Source organism: Notothenia coriiceps, unplaced genomic scaffold (genome assembly GCF_000735185.1).
Source record: "Notothenia coriiceps isolate Sejong01 unplaced genomic scaffold, NC01 NC01_scaffold00016807, whole genome shotgun sequence".
Classification (NCBI taxonomy): Eukaryota; Metazoa; Chordata; class Actinopteri; order Perciformes; family Nototheniidae; genus Notothenia; species Notothenia coriiceps.
Genome location: NW_011349508.1, coordinates 9,921 through 22,733, shown reverse-complemented (window position 1 = coordinate 22,733; position 12,813 = coordinate 9,921). Strand labels below are relative to the sequence as shown.

At 40.9% G+C, this 12,813-nt stretch overlaps 2 protein-coding genes and 1 long non-coding RNA gene across 5 annotated transcripts in view; 1 reads left to right on the top strand and 2 right to left on the bottom strand.

The window, feature by feature from the left end:
- The first annotated feature begins 1,404 nt into the window (after window positions 1-1,404).
- On the top strand, window positions 1,405-3,383 carry LOC104949768 (netrin-1-like). Its single transcript, XM_010776175.1, has 3 exons — window positions 1,405-1,507; window positions 2,045-2,125; window positions 2,364-3,383. The coding sequence occupies exons 1-3, from the start codon at window positions 1,447-1,449 to the stop codon at window positions 2,945-2,947; spliced, it is 726 nt and encodes a 241-aa protein (XP_010774477.1). The 5' UTR covers window positions 1,405-1,446; the 3' UTR covers window positions 2,948-3,383.
- A 360-nt stretch (window positions 3,384-3,743) lies between these two features.
- LOC104949767 (uncharacterized) lies at window positions 3,744-4,861 on the bottom strand. The gene is made up of 3 exons (XR_798839.1): window positions 4,552-4,861; window positions 3,973-4,073; window positions 3,744-3,882 (listed from the first exon to the last, which is right to left on the bottom strand). It is a non-coding gene; the product is annotated as an uncharacterized lncRNA (long non-coding RNA).
- Window positions 4,862-5,497: 636 nt separating this feature from the next.
- The window catches only part of LOC104949766 (active breakpoint cluster region-related protein), a 15,929-nt gene continuing 8,613 nt past the window's right edge, over window positions 5,498-12,813 (bottom strand). For 2 of the 3 annotated variants that reach the window (XM_010776172.1, XM_010776173.1), the window contains exons 14-22: window positions 12,559-12,636; window positions 12,349-12,446; window positions 11,946-12,047; window positions 10,370-10,533; window positions 10,007-10,146; window positions 9,116-9,250; window positions 8,571-8,676; window positions 8,351-8,492; window positions 5,498-7,494 (exon numbers count right to left, since the gene is read on the bottom strand). In XM_010776172.1, the coding sequence (XP_010774474.1) occupies window positions 7,393-7,494; window positions 8,351-8,492; window positions 8,571-8,676; window positions 9,116-9,250; window positions 10,007-10,146; window positions 10,370-10,533; window positions 11,946-12,047; window positions 12,349-12,446; window positions 12,559-12,636 (1,067 nt within the window). In that variant the 3' untranslated portion in view covers window positions 5,498-7,392. Of the gene's footprint in view, window positions 7,495-8,350; window positions 8,493-8,570; window positions 8,694-9,115; window positions 9,251-10,006; window positions 10,147-10,369; window positions 10,534-11,945; window positions 12,048-12,348; window positions 12,447-12,558; window positions 12,637-12,813 lie in introns of those variants that run through there. The other variant, XM_010776174.1, reaches the window with a different exon arrangement.

The window sequence follows — 12,813 nt, the reverse complement described above, 5'->3', positions numbered from 1 at the left end:
CAGCTAGAATATGAAAATACACAGCCGGAAAAAATCTGCCACTTCCTTACAGAGCCACTCCTCCCACACACACAAACGCGCACATGATCAATGAGGGCACGAGATAAGTTTGTGCACAGATGGAGCTGGATGGCCATCCAGTTATTTTAGCTGGGCCAGCTAAAATGATTGGTCGTTCTTTTTACAGTACTACGGCTTCCACAGATTTTTGTTATGTATTTATTGTCAAAGCAGATATTCATTGCTATCGGGATGTTAAGAGCATTCCATGGAATATAACAAAAAGTGTTTCTGAAATAAATTACATACCCCACCTTTTAAGAAGCTTACAGAATAATATATATGATCAAGATGAAGAAAAAAGAAAGGCAAACTAGCCAGCTAAGGAGAGGGAATTAATGAAGGTAAAGCCAGCTGGTGAGATAGCCATTGCTAGCTTTAGCTGAAGCTAAAACGAAATGTGCTTTTTACTTACTGTTATCTGGAAAACTAAAATATCAGTTTTGATCTTGATGATTCAGCAATTTATTTTACATAAACCCATTAATGGAGCTTTATCTATATAAAACAATGAAGGAAGTAAACCCCAGGTAAAGGTACTAAACTAAACATAATGTTAGCTAGCTAATGTTAGTTTAGCATTCCAGGCAAGCTGAAATAGATAGCAAAACACTTATATTTAATTCCTATCACTCAAAATGATATTTATTTGATGAATCAAAGTAATTACCATGGGTAATATTGAAGCTGTATTAACACATTTAAAAAACACTGCATTTTTCTCTGATGATTACGACTGAGTGCAGTTTTCACATTTGGTCTTGTTGTCTTGTATACAGATATTTCCTAGATGTATCATAATTTTTACATTTTTATACTGTATTTTTAAGGCAATAATTAAACAATTCAAATCGCGCTGCTCACACATGTATTCTGCTACCTAATAATGACCCTTCACATACTGTAGGCCTGTACTTAGACATACAAACACACAGCAGCTTCCTGTCTTTTAAAAGTGGGGGTGTAGGGTGTCACTGTCCCAGTTGTGTCAGAGAGGACAGGACGTGGACTGGGGAACGGAGTGTGAGCTTTTACAAGAGGCCTGGATAATACACGGTCCAGTTCAGCGTCAAACGCACAGTCAAAGCCACACTCTGTTTAACGTTTGAGACAAAACCATGCAAAAAGTGATGGCTTGACCTTATTAAAATACATAAAGTAAAGCTTGTGGCTGTGTTTAAGTGTGTTCTCCTTGGCCGTAAAAGGACCACACACACACGTTTTTGACACTTGCTTATCTTCTGTGCAGACATGCCCCACGTACCGAGAGGCATTCAAGCATAGCACACATTACACACACTCGCTCTGCAACAACCTGACAGCTCATGTGGGAATGCTGAAGCTTCTCTGTGTATCTTTTCCTGTCACCTGTCTGAAGCTTTGTTTATGTTCGCAGGAATTCAAGAGGTCGCTCCGACACCAGTGTTTCAACCTCAGTACAGCATAGGTGAGCAGATCTACAGGCTGAAATTACATAATCCTCTGGTTGTATTTGGTGTTGTATTCTGATTGTCAATTTTTTATTATTATTATTTTAGTCATGCTTTGGGTTATTTTACATTTATGCTTTTATCTCCTATTTTCATTTTTTTGTGAATCACCTTGGAACAACTACTTTAAAAGGTGCTAGAATAAATGTTTCACCTTCCACTGTCATAATAACAAATGTATTCAATGTCCAATCTTTCTTTTTAACACATTTGATGTCACCTCATGTACAGCATACACATTTTTCATACATCAAAAACAAATCCCCCCCGCTCTAACTCTTTATGCAGCAGCTTACCACTCCCTCCTAGCGGCGGCTTGAGGAATGTCCCACCTGCTGCAGTGGGGGTCATCTGTTAGTCACAGGATACTGTGATGACAAATAGAAGCAGCCATATTGTAATTAGGGGGAAAAGACATGTGCTGATATGCTTGCTATGAAATGATACCCTTTCATTTGATGCATTCTCCCTCTCTCCCCCCCTCTCTGTTGTAGCGGAGGAGTGTGTTTCATACTGCCAGCCTTCCCAGGTCAAAGTCAGGATGAACTTGGAGACTTATTGTCTGAAGGACTTCGGTTGGTGTCATGTTTTTTTATTTGTTAACGTGTCAAAAATGAACAATAATGTACTCACACTGTTTTTCCTTCTTCACTTTGCTTCCTTTTTTTAACCCACTGTAAATCGCATGAGTGAAACCACATTTGGGTCACAACCCACCACGATAATATTAAAAATAAAAGACTAAAAACTTAAGATTAAAAAGGAAAAATTATACTTTTTTTTAAGTATAAATTGCATTTCTGTCTTTCTCAGTGCTGAAGGTGCAGGTGCGAGGGATGGAGCGTTCAGGTCCCTGGTGGCAGTTCTCCATCTCGGTCCAAACCGTCTTCCGGGCAGGGTCCAAATCCCGCATCCGAAAGGGCCAGCAGTCCCTCTGGGTCCCCGACCGAGACCTGGGCTGCGGCTGCCCCTCCCTCCACGTGGGCCGGACCTTCCTGCTGATCGGTGCGGAGGAGGGGGAGCGGGGCTTGGGCCCGGAGGAGAGTCGCCTGGTGGCGGACCGCTCCACCCTGGCCCTCCAGTGGCGGGAACACTGGAGCCCCAAACTCAGGGGCTTCCGGGGGCAGGACAAGAGGGGCCGCTGCCCGCCGAAATCCCCCCACGAGCACCACCATCACAGGGAACGAACAAACCCCCAGTCTGGGTACATCCCCCCTCACCTGCTGACTGAGAAACAAAGCGAGGACACACACGTGGACACACACATAGAGGACACTCAAACATCAGTGGTGCCACACACACAGTCCCGCACACAGGTGAAACCCACAGAGGAGACACCATCGCCTACCCCCGCTCTGGTTTGCTCCACTCAAGGTCCTGTTCACAGAGAGACATAAAAACAAGAAATGCAAGGCTTCAGAGTTTTATATTTTTACAGAAAGTTTCAGGAGGCATGACTTTTGCTTCTTCAGCCTGGACAAACTCCCCTTCACACACACACACACACACACACACACACACACACACACACACACACACACACACACACACACACAGCTATAATATGACGTTCAAATTAATATCTAAAGCTGTGAAGAAACACACGTTTCCTCATGTACAGTGGCTATCTGTATGTGGGTTTTATTGGAGGGTATTTGCCAACTTTCAACCAAATCGCTCACTGATGATCAAAATACACACAACTTGTGCCATGTGAAATATATATTGTAAGAATGTTCATATTTTATAAAAAAATTATTATTGAAAATTAAAGACGGACACATTTTTCTGACTGTAATAGAGGGCTGTTTTCGTCTAATAAAGATTTTTTTTTTAAAGATTGTTTTAATCATATTTATGTATCGTGAAGCACAAACACAAATAAGAGATAACTGAATAAATAAATAAAAGTGACAAATGCAGTCAATGCTGATTCATTATTCATTATATTCATTTAGACTGTGATGTTTTCTTTTTAAAATAAAATAATAAATGAAGAAAAGTCATATATATATATAATTCACACTATACATTATTTGAGAAATGTGACACTATCTACAATCTGGCCCTAATTGGACAGCTGACAAAGAGACCAAACAAACTTCAGCCTTATTTTTTGTTACCATGTAGGAATCCTCAGATAGGCCTTGAGGAGCCCAGATATGAATCTAAAAAGCATCAGACCAACCTGTCGTCATGACTTCTGTTGCCATTTGGGAGATATGGCGTCATAGCCCAGGGGGAATGGTGGTGGTGGTGTTGAGGGTATATTAAGACAGATGTTGTTTTGGTAGCAGCGGTGTCAGCGATTGGCTGTTCCACCGTGTTGAAGCTGTGAATGAAAATACAAAGTGAAAAATAGACTCACTGACTGATGAACGCTTAGCACTGAACACGCAGTACAATCACTGCCTGTGTTTACTTTTTATACCCATGAGGTCCAAACATCTTCACCATGTTCTTTCAGCAGCTTCTTGGGGCCAGCATAGGCCTACACCCCTACACCAAGGGAGTCCCTAGAAACTATACAGAAAAACAATTGTTTTATGAATATTATTGTGATTATGTAATTTTGTTTCCTCAGGGCCCCCAAAATAAGTTAAAGCTAGGGAAATCCTCCAATATTAACACATTTAGTTTGACCTGTGGTCCATTTAGCTTTACAACGTTTGTTAGCGTCTTTAAGCTAATTGTTTTGGTTCTCTCAGATAGACTAATCACTTTACTTTATATTAATCTGCTTTATGGGAAAAAATATGGCTAATCAAAACATTTGATTATCATAAACTTGCTGCGAAAATCCCAAATCCAAGGAAAATATCTTATTTTTTTCAAGGGAAAGTTATGCTAACTTCCACATACGCACTTATATACAAACTTGGTGTGTTGGAGGGAGTAATGGGGGGTAGGGACTGACAGAGTGTGTGTGTCAGTACATGCACAATCATGTCTTGGAGGCCCTTGGAGTGTGTGTTTGTGTGTGTGAGTGTGTACGAAGCACCTGCTGCGTTGCTGCAGGAAGCACCTGTCAGCGGTCGTCTCCTCAGCCTCTGTCGACATGTCGAGGGTTTGATCCTGAAACTCCCCAAACACACACACTTACACAGACACTAACAGACAACTTAAGCTAGCGGCGTGTTCTGCTGCGAAGCGCAATACACACTTTTCCAAGACACTGTGGACAAAGAAGCCAGGCTTACTGTGTTGGGGGCCATATTGAAAAGGGGGATCTTCTTCTTCTCTTATGAGTGTGTGGTATTATGTTTACAACCTGCTGAGGGTAGGTTTTACGAGAGGTGACTCCTCCCGCACCGCAGCCAGAGCCAAAGTTCAACTAGCCCTCTCGCAAACAAACAGTTGTATTTTTACCCTTTCATTTCCTTTTTTTTACTCACACACACACACAGACTGCTAAATTCACTTCCCTCTCAAAACTCTTTCTTCATACACAATTCAAAGTTTCTCATCCGAGATCTCAAGTCCAAGTTCAGCCGGTTTCACCGTCACACCGTTTTTCACGAGACTCACACACACGCACACACACATAGGGCTTCTGTTAACCTGAGAGGCAGAGGGTCAATCCCTGTGATCCGCAGCCTGCATGCCTTCCATACAGACACGCCGCCGACACAGCAATCCGACTCCCAGCTAGATTAGTGCTAATCAAGCATGGCACAGCTCCGGGCAGCGACACAATCACACACACATACGGTATACATGCTGCAGTACAAACATGTGCACACCGGCGGTTCGACATTTTGCACAAATTATTGCTGTTTTTGCATCTACAAACAGTTTAAATGTAGATAATATACATCCCAAACAATCATTCAATGGGAACTCTGATCAGCTGTTGTGTACAAACTGTGAAAAGACTGTAACCATAGGAAACATTTCACTGAGAATTTCAAGATTATGAAAAAAACGTACTTACAGTCAGCTCCATCTGAGGTGGGCCAGTATGATATACTGTACACATTTTATTTATAGAGCGCTTTTCAAGATACTCAAAGACACTTTGCAGGGTAAATATTAATAGAAATATAATTTAAAGGACAAACTTAACATATATAAAACTCAATATGGTATATATAGGCTTTACTTGTGCTTTATCTAAGCTAAATTCCAAACCATTTGGACAAGTATAGCCATGATAAACACAGGTCAAAAGTGTAAGTAAAATAGATGCTGAAAAGTGTCATTATTCAGGATAAAATTAAACATTGTTGAAGGCCTGTGAGTTTCTTTAATGGCATTGAAAAGTTCACAAATGTCTTGTTAGCTGAGGAAAGAGATTAAAAAAAGGCACATGGTCGGCTGAAAAACAATCCCAGTTTCTAAAAAAGAATAATTTTGGGTTCACCTGATCTTAAACCTAAAGAAATCTAGGTTTAATGTTAGTCTGTTAGGTCTATCTCCAAAATATGTGTATACAAATGACTCTACCACCATATGTTTCAAAGAATTTCCACATAAATAACATGGCTGTATAATCTCTATAGACGAGACAGTCAGTGTGTGTGACTGTATGGAACAAGTGCTGTCCAGAAACTGACGTCTCCTGTAAAAATGCTCCCTGCAGCCCCAGGTGTGGACCAGTCGTCTGGTCCCGTCGTTGGTCACAAACGTCTGGGACGTCTCAGGCCTTCCTGGGCTTTGTAGTCTGTAGCCTGAACCTAATTTTTTTTCTTTGTAGTCGCCGGGCGGAACTTTATTTTGGCAGCCAGCGTGTTAGAGGGGACAGGTGATTTATGACTCTGAGGGCAGCAAGGGTGAGCCACCATTTTCTTTCGGTTTGTTCTGGATGTTGTTATGGCGTCCAGGCAGAGTCTATTAGTGCTGGAGAGCCGGAGTCGGGCTGCAGGATTAGTGATCAAAAGAGCGAGGGGGGGTAAAAGGTTGAGGGGTAACACAAGCCCGGCCTGCCCAGGTGGTGCGGTTGAAAAGAGACGCCCCATCTGTGGTGTGGATGGGTCGAACATGGGCCGTGAACATGTGTGTGTTGGCTTCCAGCATGGTGTGTGTGTGTGTGTGTGTGTGAGTGACTTTTATGGGCCGTGCACTTCGTGGTGAACTCCGTCTAGTTGGATTTGAACCGTAACCGATTGGTTTTCAGGCTCGGGGAGGTGACCCCTGACCCTTTTTTACAACATCTGCATCCCTGACTTTTCCTCCACCACATTTTAACTTCACGTTACTCCCCGTGCCACCTAGTCAATCTGCCGTATAATGAAAGTTATACGTTACTGTGTTACCACAGTAACACAGAAGACATATTGGGATTCATTACCACGTTTTTTTTACCTAATATGAACTTATTTTTAACTATTTATTTTATCCTTGCCAATTCTACATTTGACTGCTAAAATCCTCAAAATAAAGGTAAGAAAATCGACTTTATTTTTTCCAATTGTTTTGTTTTTGTAGTTTTTTTTTAAGTATGTGGTATTTAGAAATCATATTTATTCAATGAACTTTTATAGAAAATAATAACGCTTAAAATGTACATTATTGGACTTAGATCTTCAAAATGTATCTGACATAGGATTTTTGTATAATTAAATGTGATTGGGTTTAAATCAGTAAAACAGAAATTGAAAGCCTCTTACTAGCTGGTTTGTGAGAATGAATGCAGCATATAAAAGAAGTGTATATATACATATCTGTGACTAATGATACTGCACTAAATCAAAATGATTTAATTACATTTAAAATGGTCACCCTTCGGGTTTAAATCACTGACAAAATGGACACAGTGCATATTTCTATCAATAAATAATTGTATTGTGTTAAGAGTTTGCTGATATTTCTTCACACGCAGTATTTGACACTGGTGGAGGTCTCACATGTGGGTGGTCTCATCTTCAGAGTCTGTGTCATGTGGCAGAGAGGTCTGGGCTTCAGGGAGGTTGTTGCACTGCAGGTAGCAGAAAACCACTTGGACCTGAAACACACACACACACACACACACACACACACACACACACACACACACACACACACACACACACAGGTTTTATAAATTATTCTTCAACATGCACGCGGACACTTTTCCACGGGACTTGTGAAATAAAGAAATGTATTTTTCCCAAACCCCTCTTTATCTAAATAAACAATTGTTTGAAATTCAATTCTATTTTTGAGTAAAGTCAATTATTTTACACATTCATTATAATGTATTTTCGAAGAGCTATTTTTTTTTACCTTTAAGGCCTTTAATTAGTTATTTTTCATATAGTTGTTTTATTTTAAGGCAAAATCCTAGTTAAACAGAATAAATATGTTCTATTTTATATCTGAAGGGTTTCCTTTTAATAGGTTATTGTTTGTCAATTATTCATCTAGATGTTCTAGTCTAGCTGTAGCAACCTTTAAATACTGTAGTCATGTCCTTTATGAATCTATTCTAATAGTTTTAGCGATTGGTTGATATTTTATAGGTGACTCCAGTATTTCCGGTTAATATAATTACATTTTGACTACTTTTTGGTCAACAAAAGACTATTCTGCATTTCTTTATGATTACTCTATTCTGTCGAGAAGCTTCAAAAATGGCATTCAAATCGTCATGTTACAAATTAAACATTACAACTAACTGATGAAATAAATATAAAATAACTCATTTGTGAACTATTTTTGACAGTATTTTTTCTAATAAAAACAGAAAACCACAAAATCCACAAATGCAATTGTTTAGAAAACAAAGCCCATATGTTGCTAGAGAATGTGTTGAGCTGTGTTTAGGCCCAACATCAATCATCTCCTCTATTCAGCAGTCCTTCTCTCTGCTACATTCCCACCTGCAGCACCACCTCCACAGAGATATCCATGGAGCAGCCGATGTGTCCCAGTTCCGCCACAGGGAGGCGTAAGAGGCTGGGACCGAATATCGTAGCCAGGTTTATCAGAGTCATCTTGTTGGTGTCTTGCCTCTCAGAGACTCTGGAGAGAAAATGTTAGAAATAATTAAAGATATATTCAAGTCAGGAGTCTTTTGATGCTGTGTGATAGTTGTCAGACCTCTGGAGGTGTTGCAGGACGAACAGGAAGGTGTTGCGGTTGGGGGCGGGACAGGAGTGCAGCACGGAGAACAAGGAGACCAGCCGGGAGTCTACGTCCTGGATCTCTAAAGGACAGAGAAATCTGTGAAGTTCAGAGCACTTCAAGTTTAGTTTACTTGGTTTAAACAACAACGGGGTTAGAGTTACTCTATGAAATAATAGCCGAATAATTTAAAGCCGTTGCAGTCAACATTTACAAGCTACAAATTGTAGCCTTCAACAAAAAACATGGATATTGCATTTTAATTTCTACCAATTCTTTTGTTGAGGGATTGCATTTCAGGCGATTGAATTACAGTGTTTACTAATCTATATGAAAATAAACATTTAAGAATCCCGTTTATGTGATGAATTATCTGTCTATGAATAACAGCAAAAGACACTCTTTAACACATCCACTGAAGAATACAGGCTTAAAGGGGCAACCTGCAATATGTAATCGCCTCAAACTTCTTGAAGAATGAACCGGTTTAAATAGAGACATGTTTTTGTCACGTTTCCTACCCAGCGACCTGGCCAGGCTCTGAAACTTGTCGGCGGGGATGAGGGGCTCCGGCAGCTCTCTGAAGTACAGTTTGAGGACACCAGAGACCACGTTCACTTCCGCCGTCCTCAGCCTGGTTACAGCGTCACGCAGATCTGAGCATGCCAGACACATGATGATTGTTATCAATGTTGTTGCAACTTCTCAGGTCACACACTTCCTTCTTTGTGACCTCAAGAGAAAACGTCTTGTCAGAGTGCTAAGAAACAGCAGCTGGTTATAGGCAGCACGGGTCAGAATGAGTTGTTTTTACAGGAGGATTTGACATGTGTAGCAAACATGAGATATTTTAACATTTCCACATGATTGCCATTTGGTAAAGACTGCTGTAACAACTATAAATATGCTCATGGTCCCCAGAGGTTGATCCTTAAATGAATTTGTGTGATCCCCTGACTTTTCCTGCAGAGCCAATTGAAGGTGTTTGGTTAACAGTGGAAATATCTAGATTACTATTGAATGGATGCAGTGACATTTTGTGCATGGTCCCCAGAGGATAAACTCTCCAAATTATCCAGAGATCATTAATCCGTCATCAACATCACTAAATTATCATTTCATTACATTTGAGATATAAAAAAAATCTCACCAAACTTCTGACATTCAAACCAGCATCAGTTGTGATTTCTAATAACTAAATAAATGTTAGCATTTAACCGGCTAAACTCACATGGAAAACAATAAACCCACTAAACGTTAGCATATTAGCATACTGGTGTGAGTGAGTCAGAGCTGCTAGCATGGTCTTCAAATCTGCAGGAAACTGAGGTCTGTGTGAACCAGTGCCAGGTTTACAAAAACAGAAGGGATGTCTGAATGACAACTGAAACTGAAACTTGAATGACTCTTACTGATGTTGAAGACATTCTTCAGCGAGTTGATGTCACTGGAGGATCCGGAAATCCTGTAGATCCCCACCTCCGCCAGGCCTCTCCTCTCCACCTCCTCGGCGCAGCAGCGCACCACGTGGGGCACCATCACTCCTTCCTGTCTGCCAGGCAATAGAAGGTATAAGGACGAAAATCCCACTTCAGATATTTCATATGTAAGCGTCGCTTCATTTCAGATTGCTCTCTTGCCACACTTCTGCTTCTCTTCAGCCCACTCTACCACACAACAAACCACTCACTTCTTCAAAGTACCTGAGCCTTTGAAACAACCACATTAGCCCAGACAGGTTCAGCAACAACCCATTTTGTATTTCAAGGACTTACTGAGTAACAATTTCAATGGGGACGCAGAAGACAGGATGTAGAGGAGCTGTAGCGCTGGGGGGTTCAAGAGGGTGGGGGGAGAACTTCAGCGAGACGATCACATCCACCTGGCCAAGGTGTAGCGTCTGTCTCCTCCATCGCTCATTCAGGGTTTTAGATTTCAACTGAAAGTCCACATCAAAAATGAAGAAAAACAACATTTAGTTATATCATTAGAGCATTGATGGTTTTTTCATGCACTTTTGGGCAGAAGAACAAGGACATATGTGTGAAATAAATGACAACAATTGTCTATAAATACATCCCGAAGTTATGGAGCAACATTCAGAGTCTTGATTTTGCTCGATGTAAGAGGAATATTTACTCTCTGTTTTGGTCTCCACCACCTGTAAGGGAAATATCTTGCTCTTATAAACGCTCTTAAGAATTACCTAGCTAGTACCAACTTTAACTTTTACATTTGGTGCTGAGAGGTCAGTTTATCTGAGTCTTTTGTTGCTGATAAAAGTTGGAAACACTGATGGAATTGGTGAGAGTCTACTAGAACAGTAAAGATGTTGGCAGTAAAACCAAAACAAAGAGCTGAAAGACACCAAAACATCCAAACGGAAACTGTCTGGGGGTAATTCTTTTTGGCTTTGTCACCACGCATGACTACTTTCATATAGCATCATCCGTCATATTATCTACACTGAACAAAAATATAAACGCAACACTTTTGTTTTTGCTCCCATTTTTCATGAGATGAACTCAAAGATCTAAAACATTTTCTATATACACAAAATAACCATTTCTATCAAATATTGTTCACAAATCTGAAAAAATCTGTGATAGTGAGCACTTCTCCTTTGCCGAGATAATCCATCCCACCTCACAGGTGTGGCATATCAAGATGCTGATTAGACAGCATGATTATTGCACAGGTGTGCCTTAGGCTGGCCACAATAAAAGGCCACTCTGAAACGTGCAGTTTTGCTTTATTGGGGGGGTCTGGGGGGGTCCGAAAACCCTAGGGTTAAACCCTAACCCTAACATGTCACCCATCTCCTTCGCATAGAGTTGATCAGGTTGCTGATTGTGGCCTGTGGAATGTTGGTCCACTCCTCTTCAATGGCTGTGCGAAGTTGCTGGATATTGGCAGGAACTGGAACACGCTGTCGTATACGCCGATCCAGAGCATCCCAAACATGCTCAATGGGTGACATGTTAGGGTTAGGGTTTAACTGTGCAATAATCATGCTGTCTAATCAGCATCTTGATATGCCACACCTGTGAGGTGGGATGGATTATCTCGGCAAAGGAGAAGTGCTCACTATCACAGATTTTTCAGATTTGTGAACAATATTTGAGAGAAATGGTTATTTTGTGTATATAGAAAATGTTTTAGATCTTTGAGTTCATCTCATGAAAAATGGGAGCAAAAACAAAAGTGTTGCATTTATATTTTTGTTCAGTGTATATAAAACATTGATGAGATTATATAGCTTTTGGTGCACTTCTGAGCTGTGTGTTAAATGCCTGATTTCAAGAGGATATTTGTCCTTATAATAAAGCCAAAGCCCAGTGTACGTCATACCTTTACAGAAGTTTTTCCCAAGACAGTATCATTCTTTCCATCAGTCTGACTCACACAGAGCAGCCTCAGCTCCTGAGCCGCGTCCACCTGGAACTCCAGCTCCTGTGTGACAGACAGAACGTGGTGTGAACACTACAGCCACAACAGGAGCATTCATGTCTTATTTTAAAGCCTTTTGATCCTGGTTACCAGTTGGATTTGGTGTAAATTTTACTGCCACTGATCATGTTCAAAGCGTAGCACGGTCTGACCGTACTGCGACTTTTAAATCCTCTCGAAGACATCATGTCAGATGCTGTCTAGACATGAAGAAGCCTTATCCCACCCTGGTCTGGCGGTCGAATCATCTGCATTTCATATCAGTTCTTTTTTCATGTGAATAAACATTGTACTTTGAACTCACCTGGTCCCAATGTGGGTTGAGGCTGTGGATTGATGAGTGTGTCGTGGCTTGTTTATCATAGAACTCATATCCATCCACTTCCACACACACGTATACAGCTAAAAGGAAAAGAGAACCGATAACTAAGTGACCTGTGATTCACCTTTTGACATAATCTCTTCAACTGGGGGCACATTTATATATTTATCATTGTAATAAAAGTTCCCATACAGGCTGGTTGCTGCAGGCCACAGGCAGAGTGCACGGCCACACTCAGAGTCCCACACAGAGACATCTCGTCCTCTACTGCTGAGAGACAAAGACATAAATAACCAGAAGCTCTTTGGATTTAATCGTCTCGACGAGAAAGACATACAGAAAGTGTTGAAAAGGTTTGGAAGCCAGCACTCAAAGATCAAAAGCGTCGAGCTCACAGTCGGCGTATTGCGTTTCAGATACAGGATGTGAGTCTGAGGAGAGGGGACG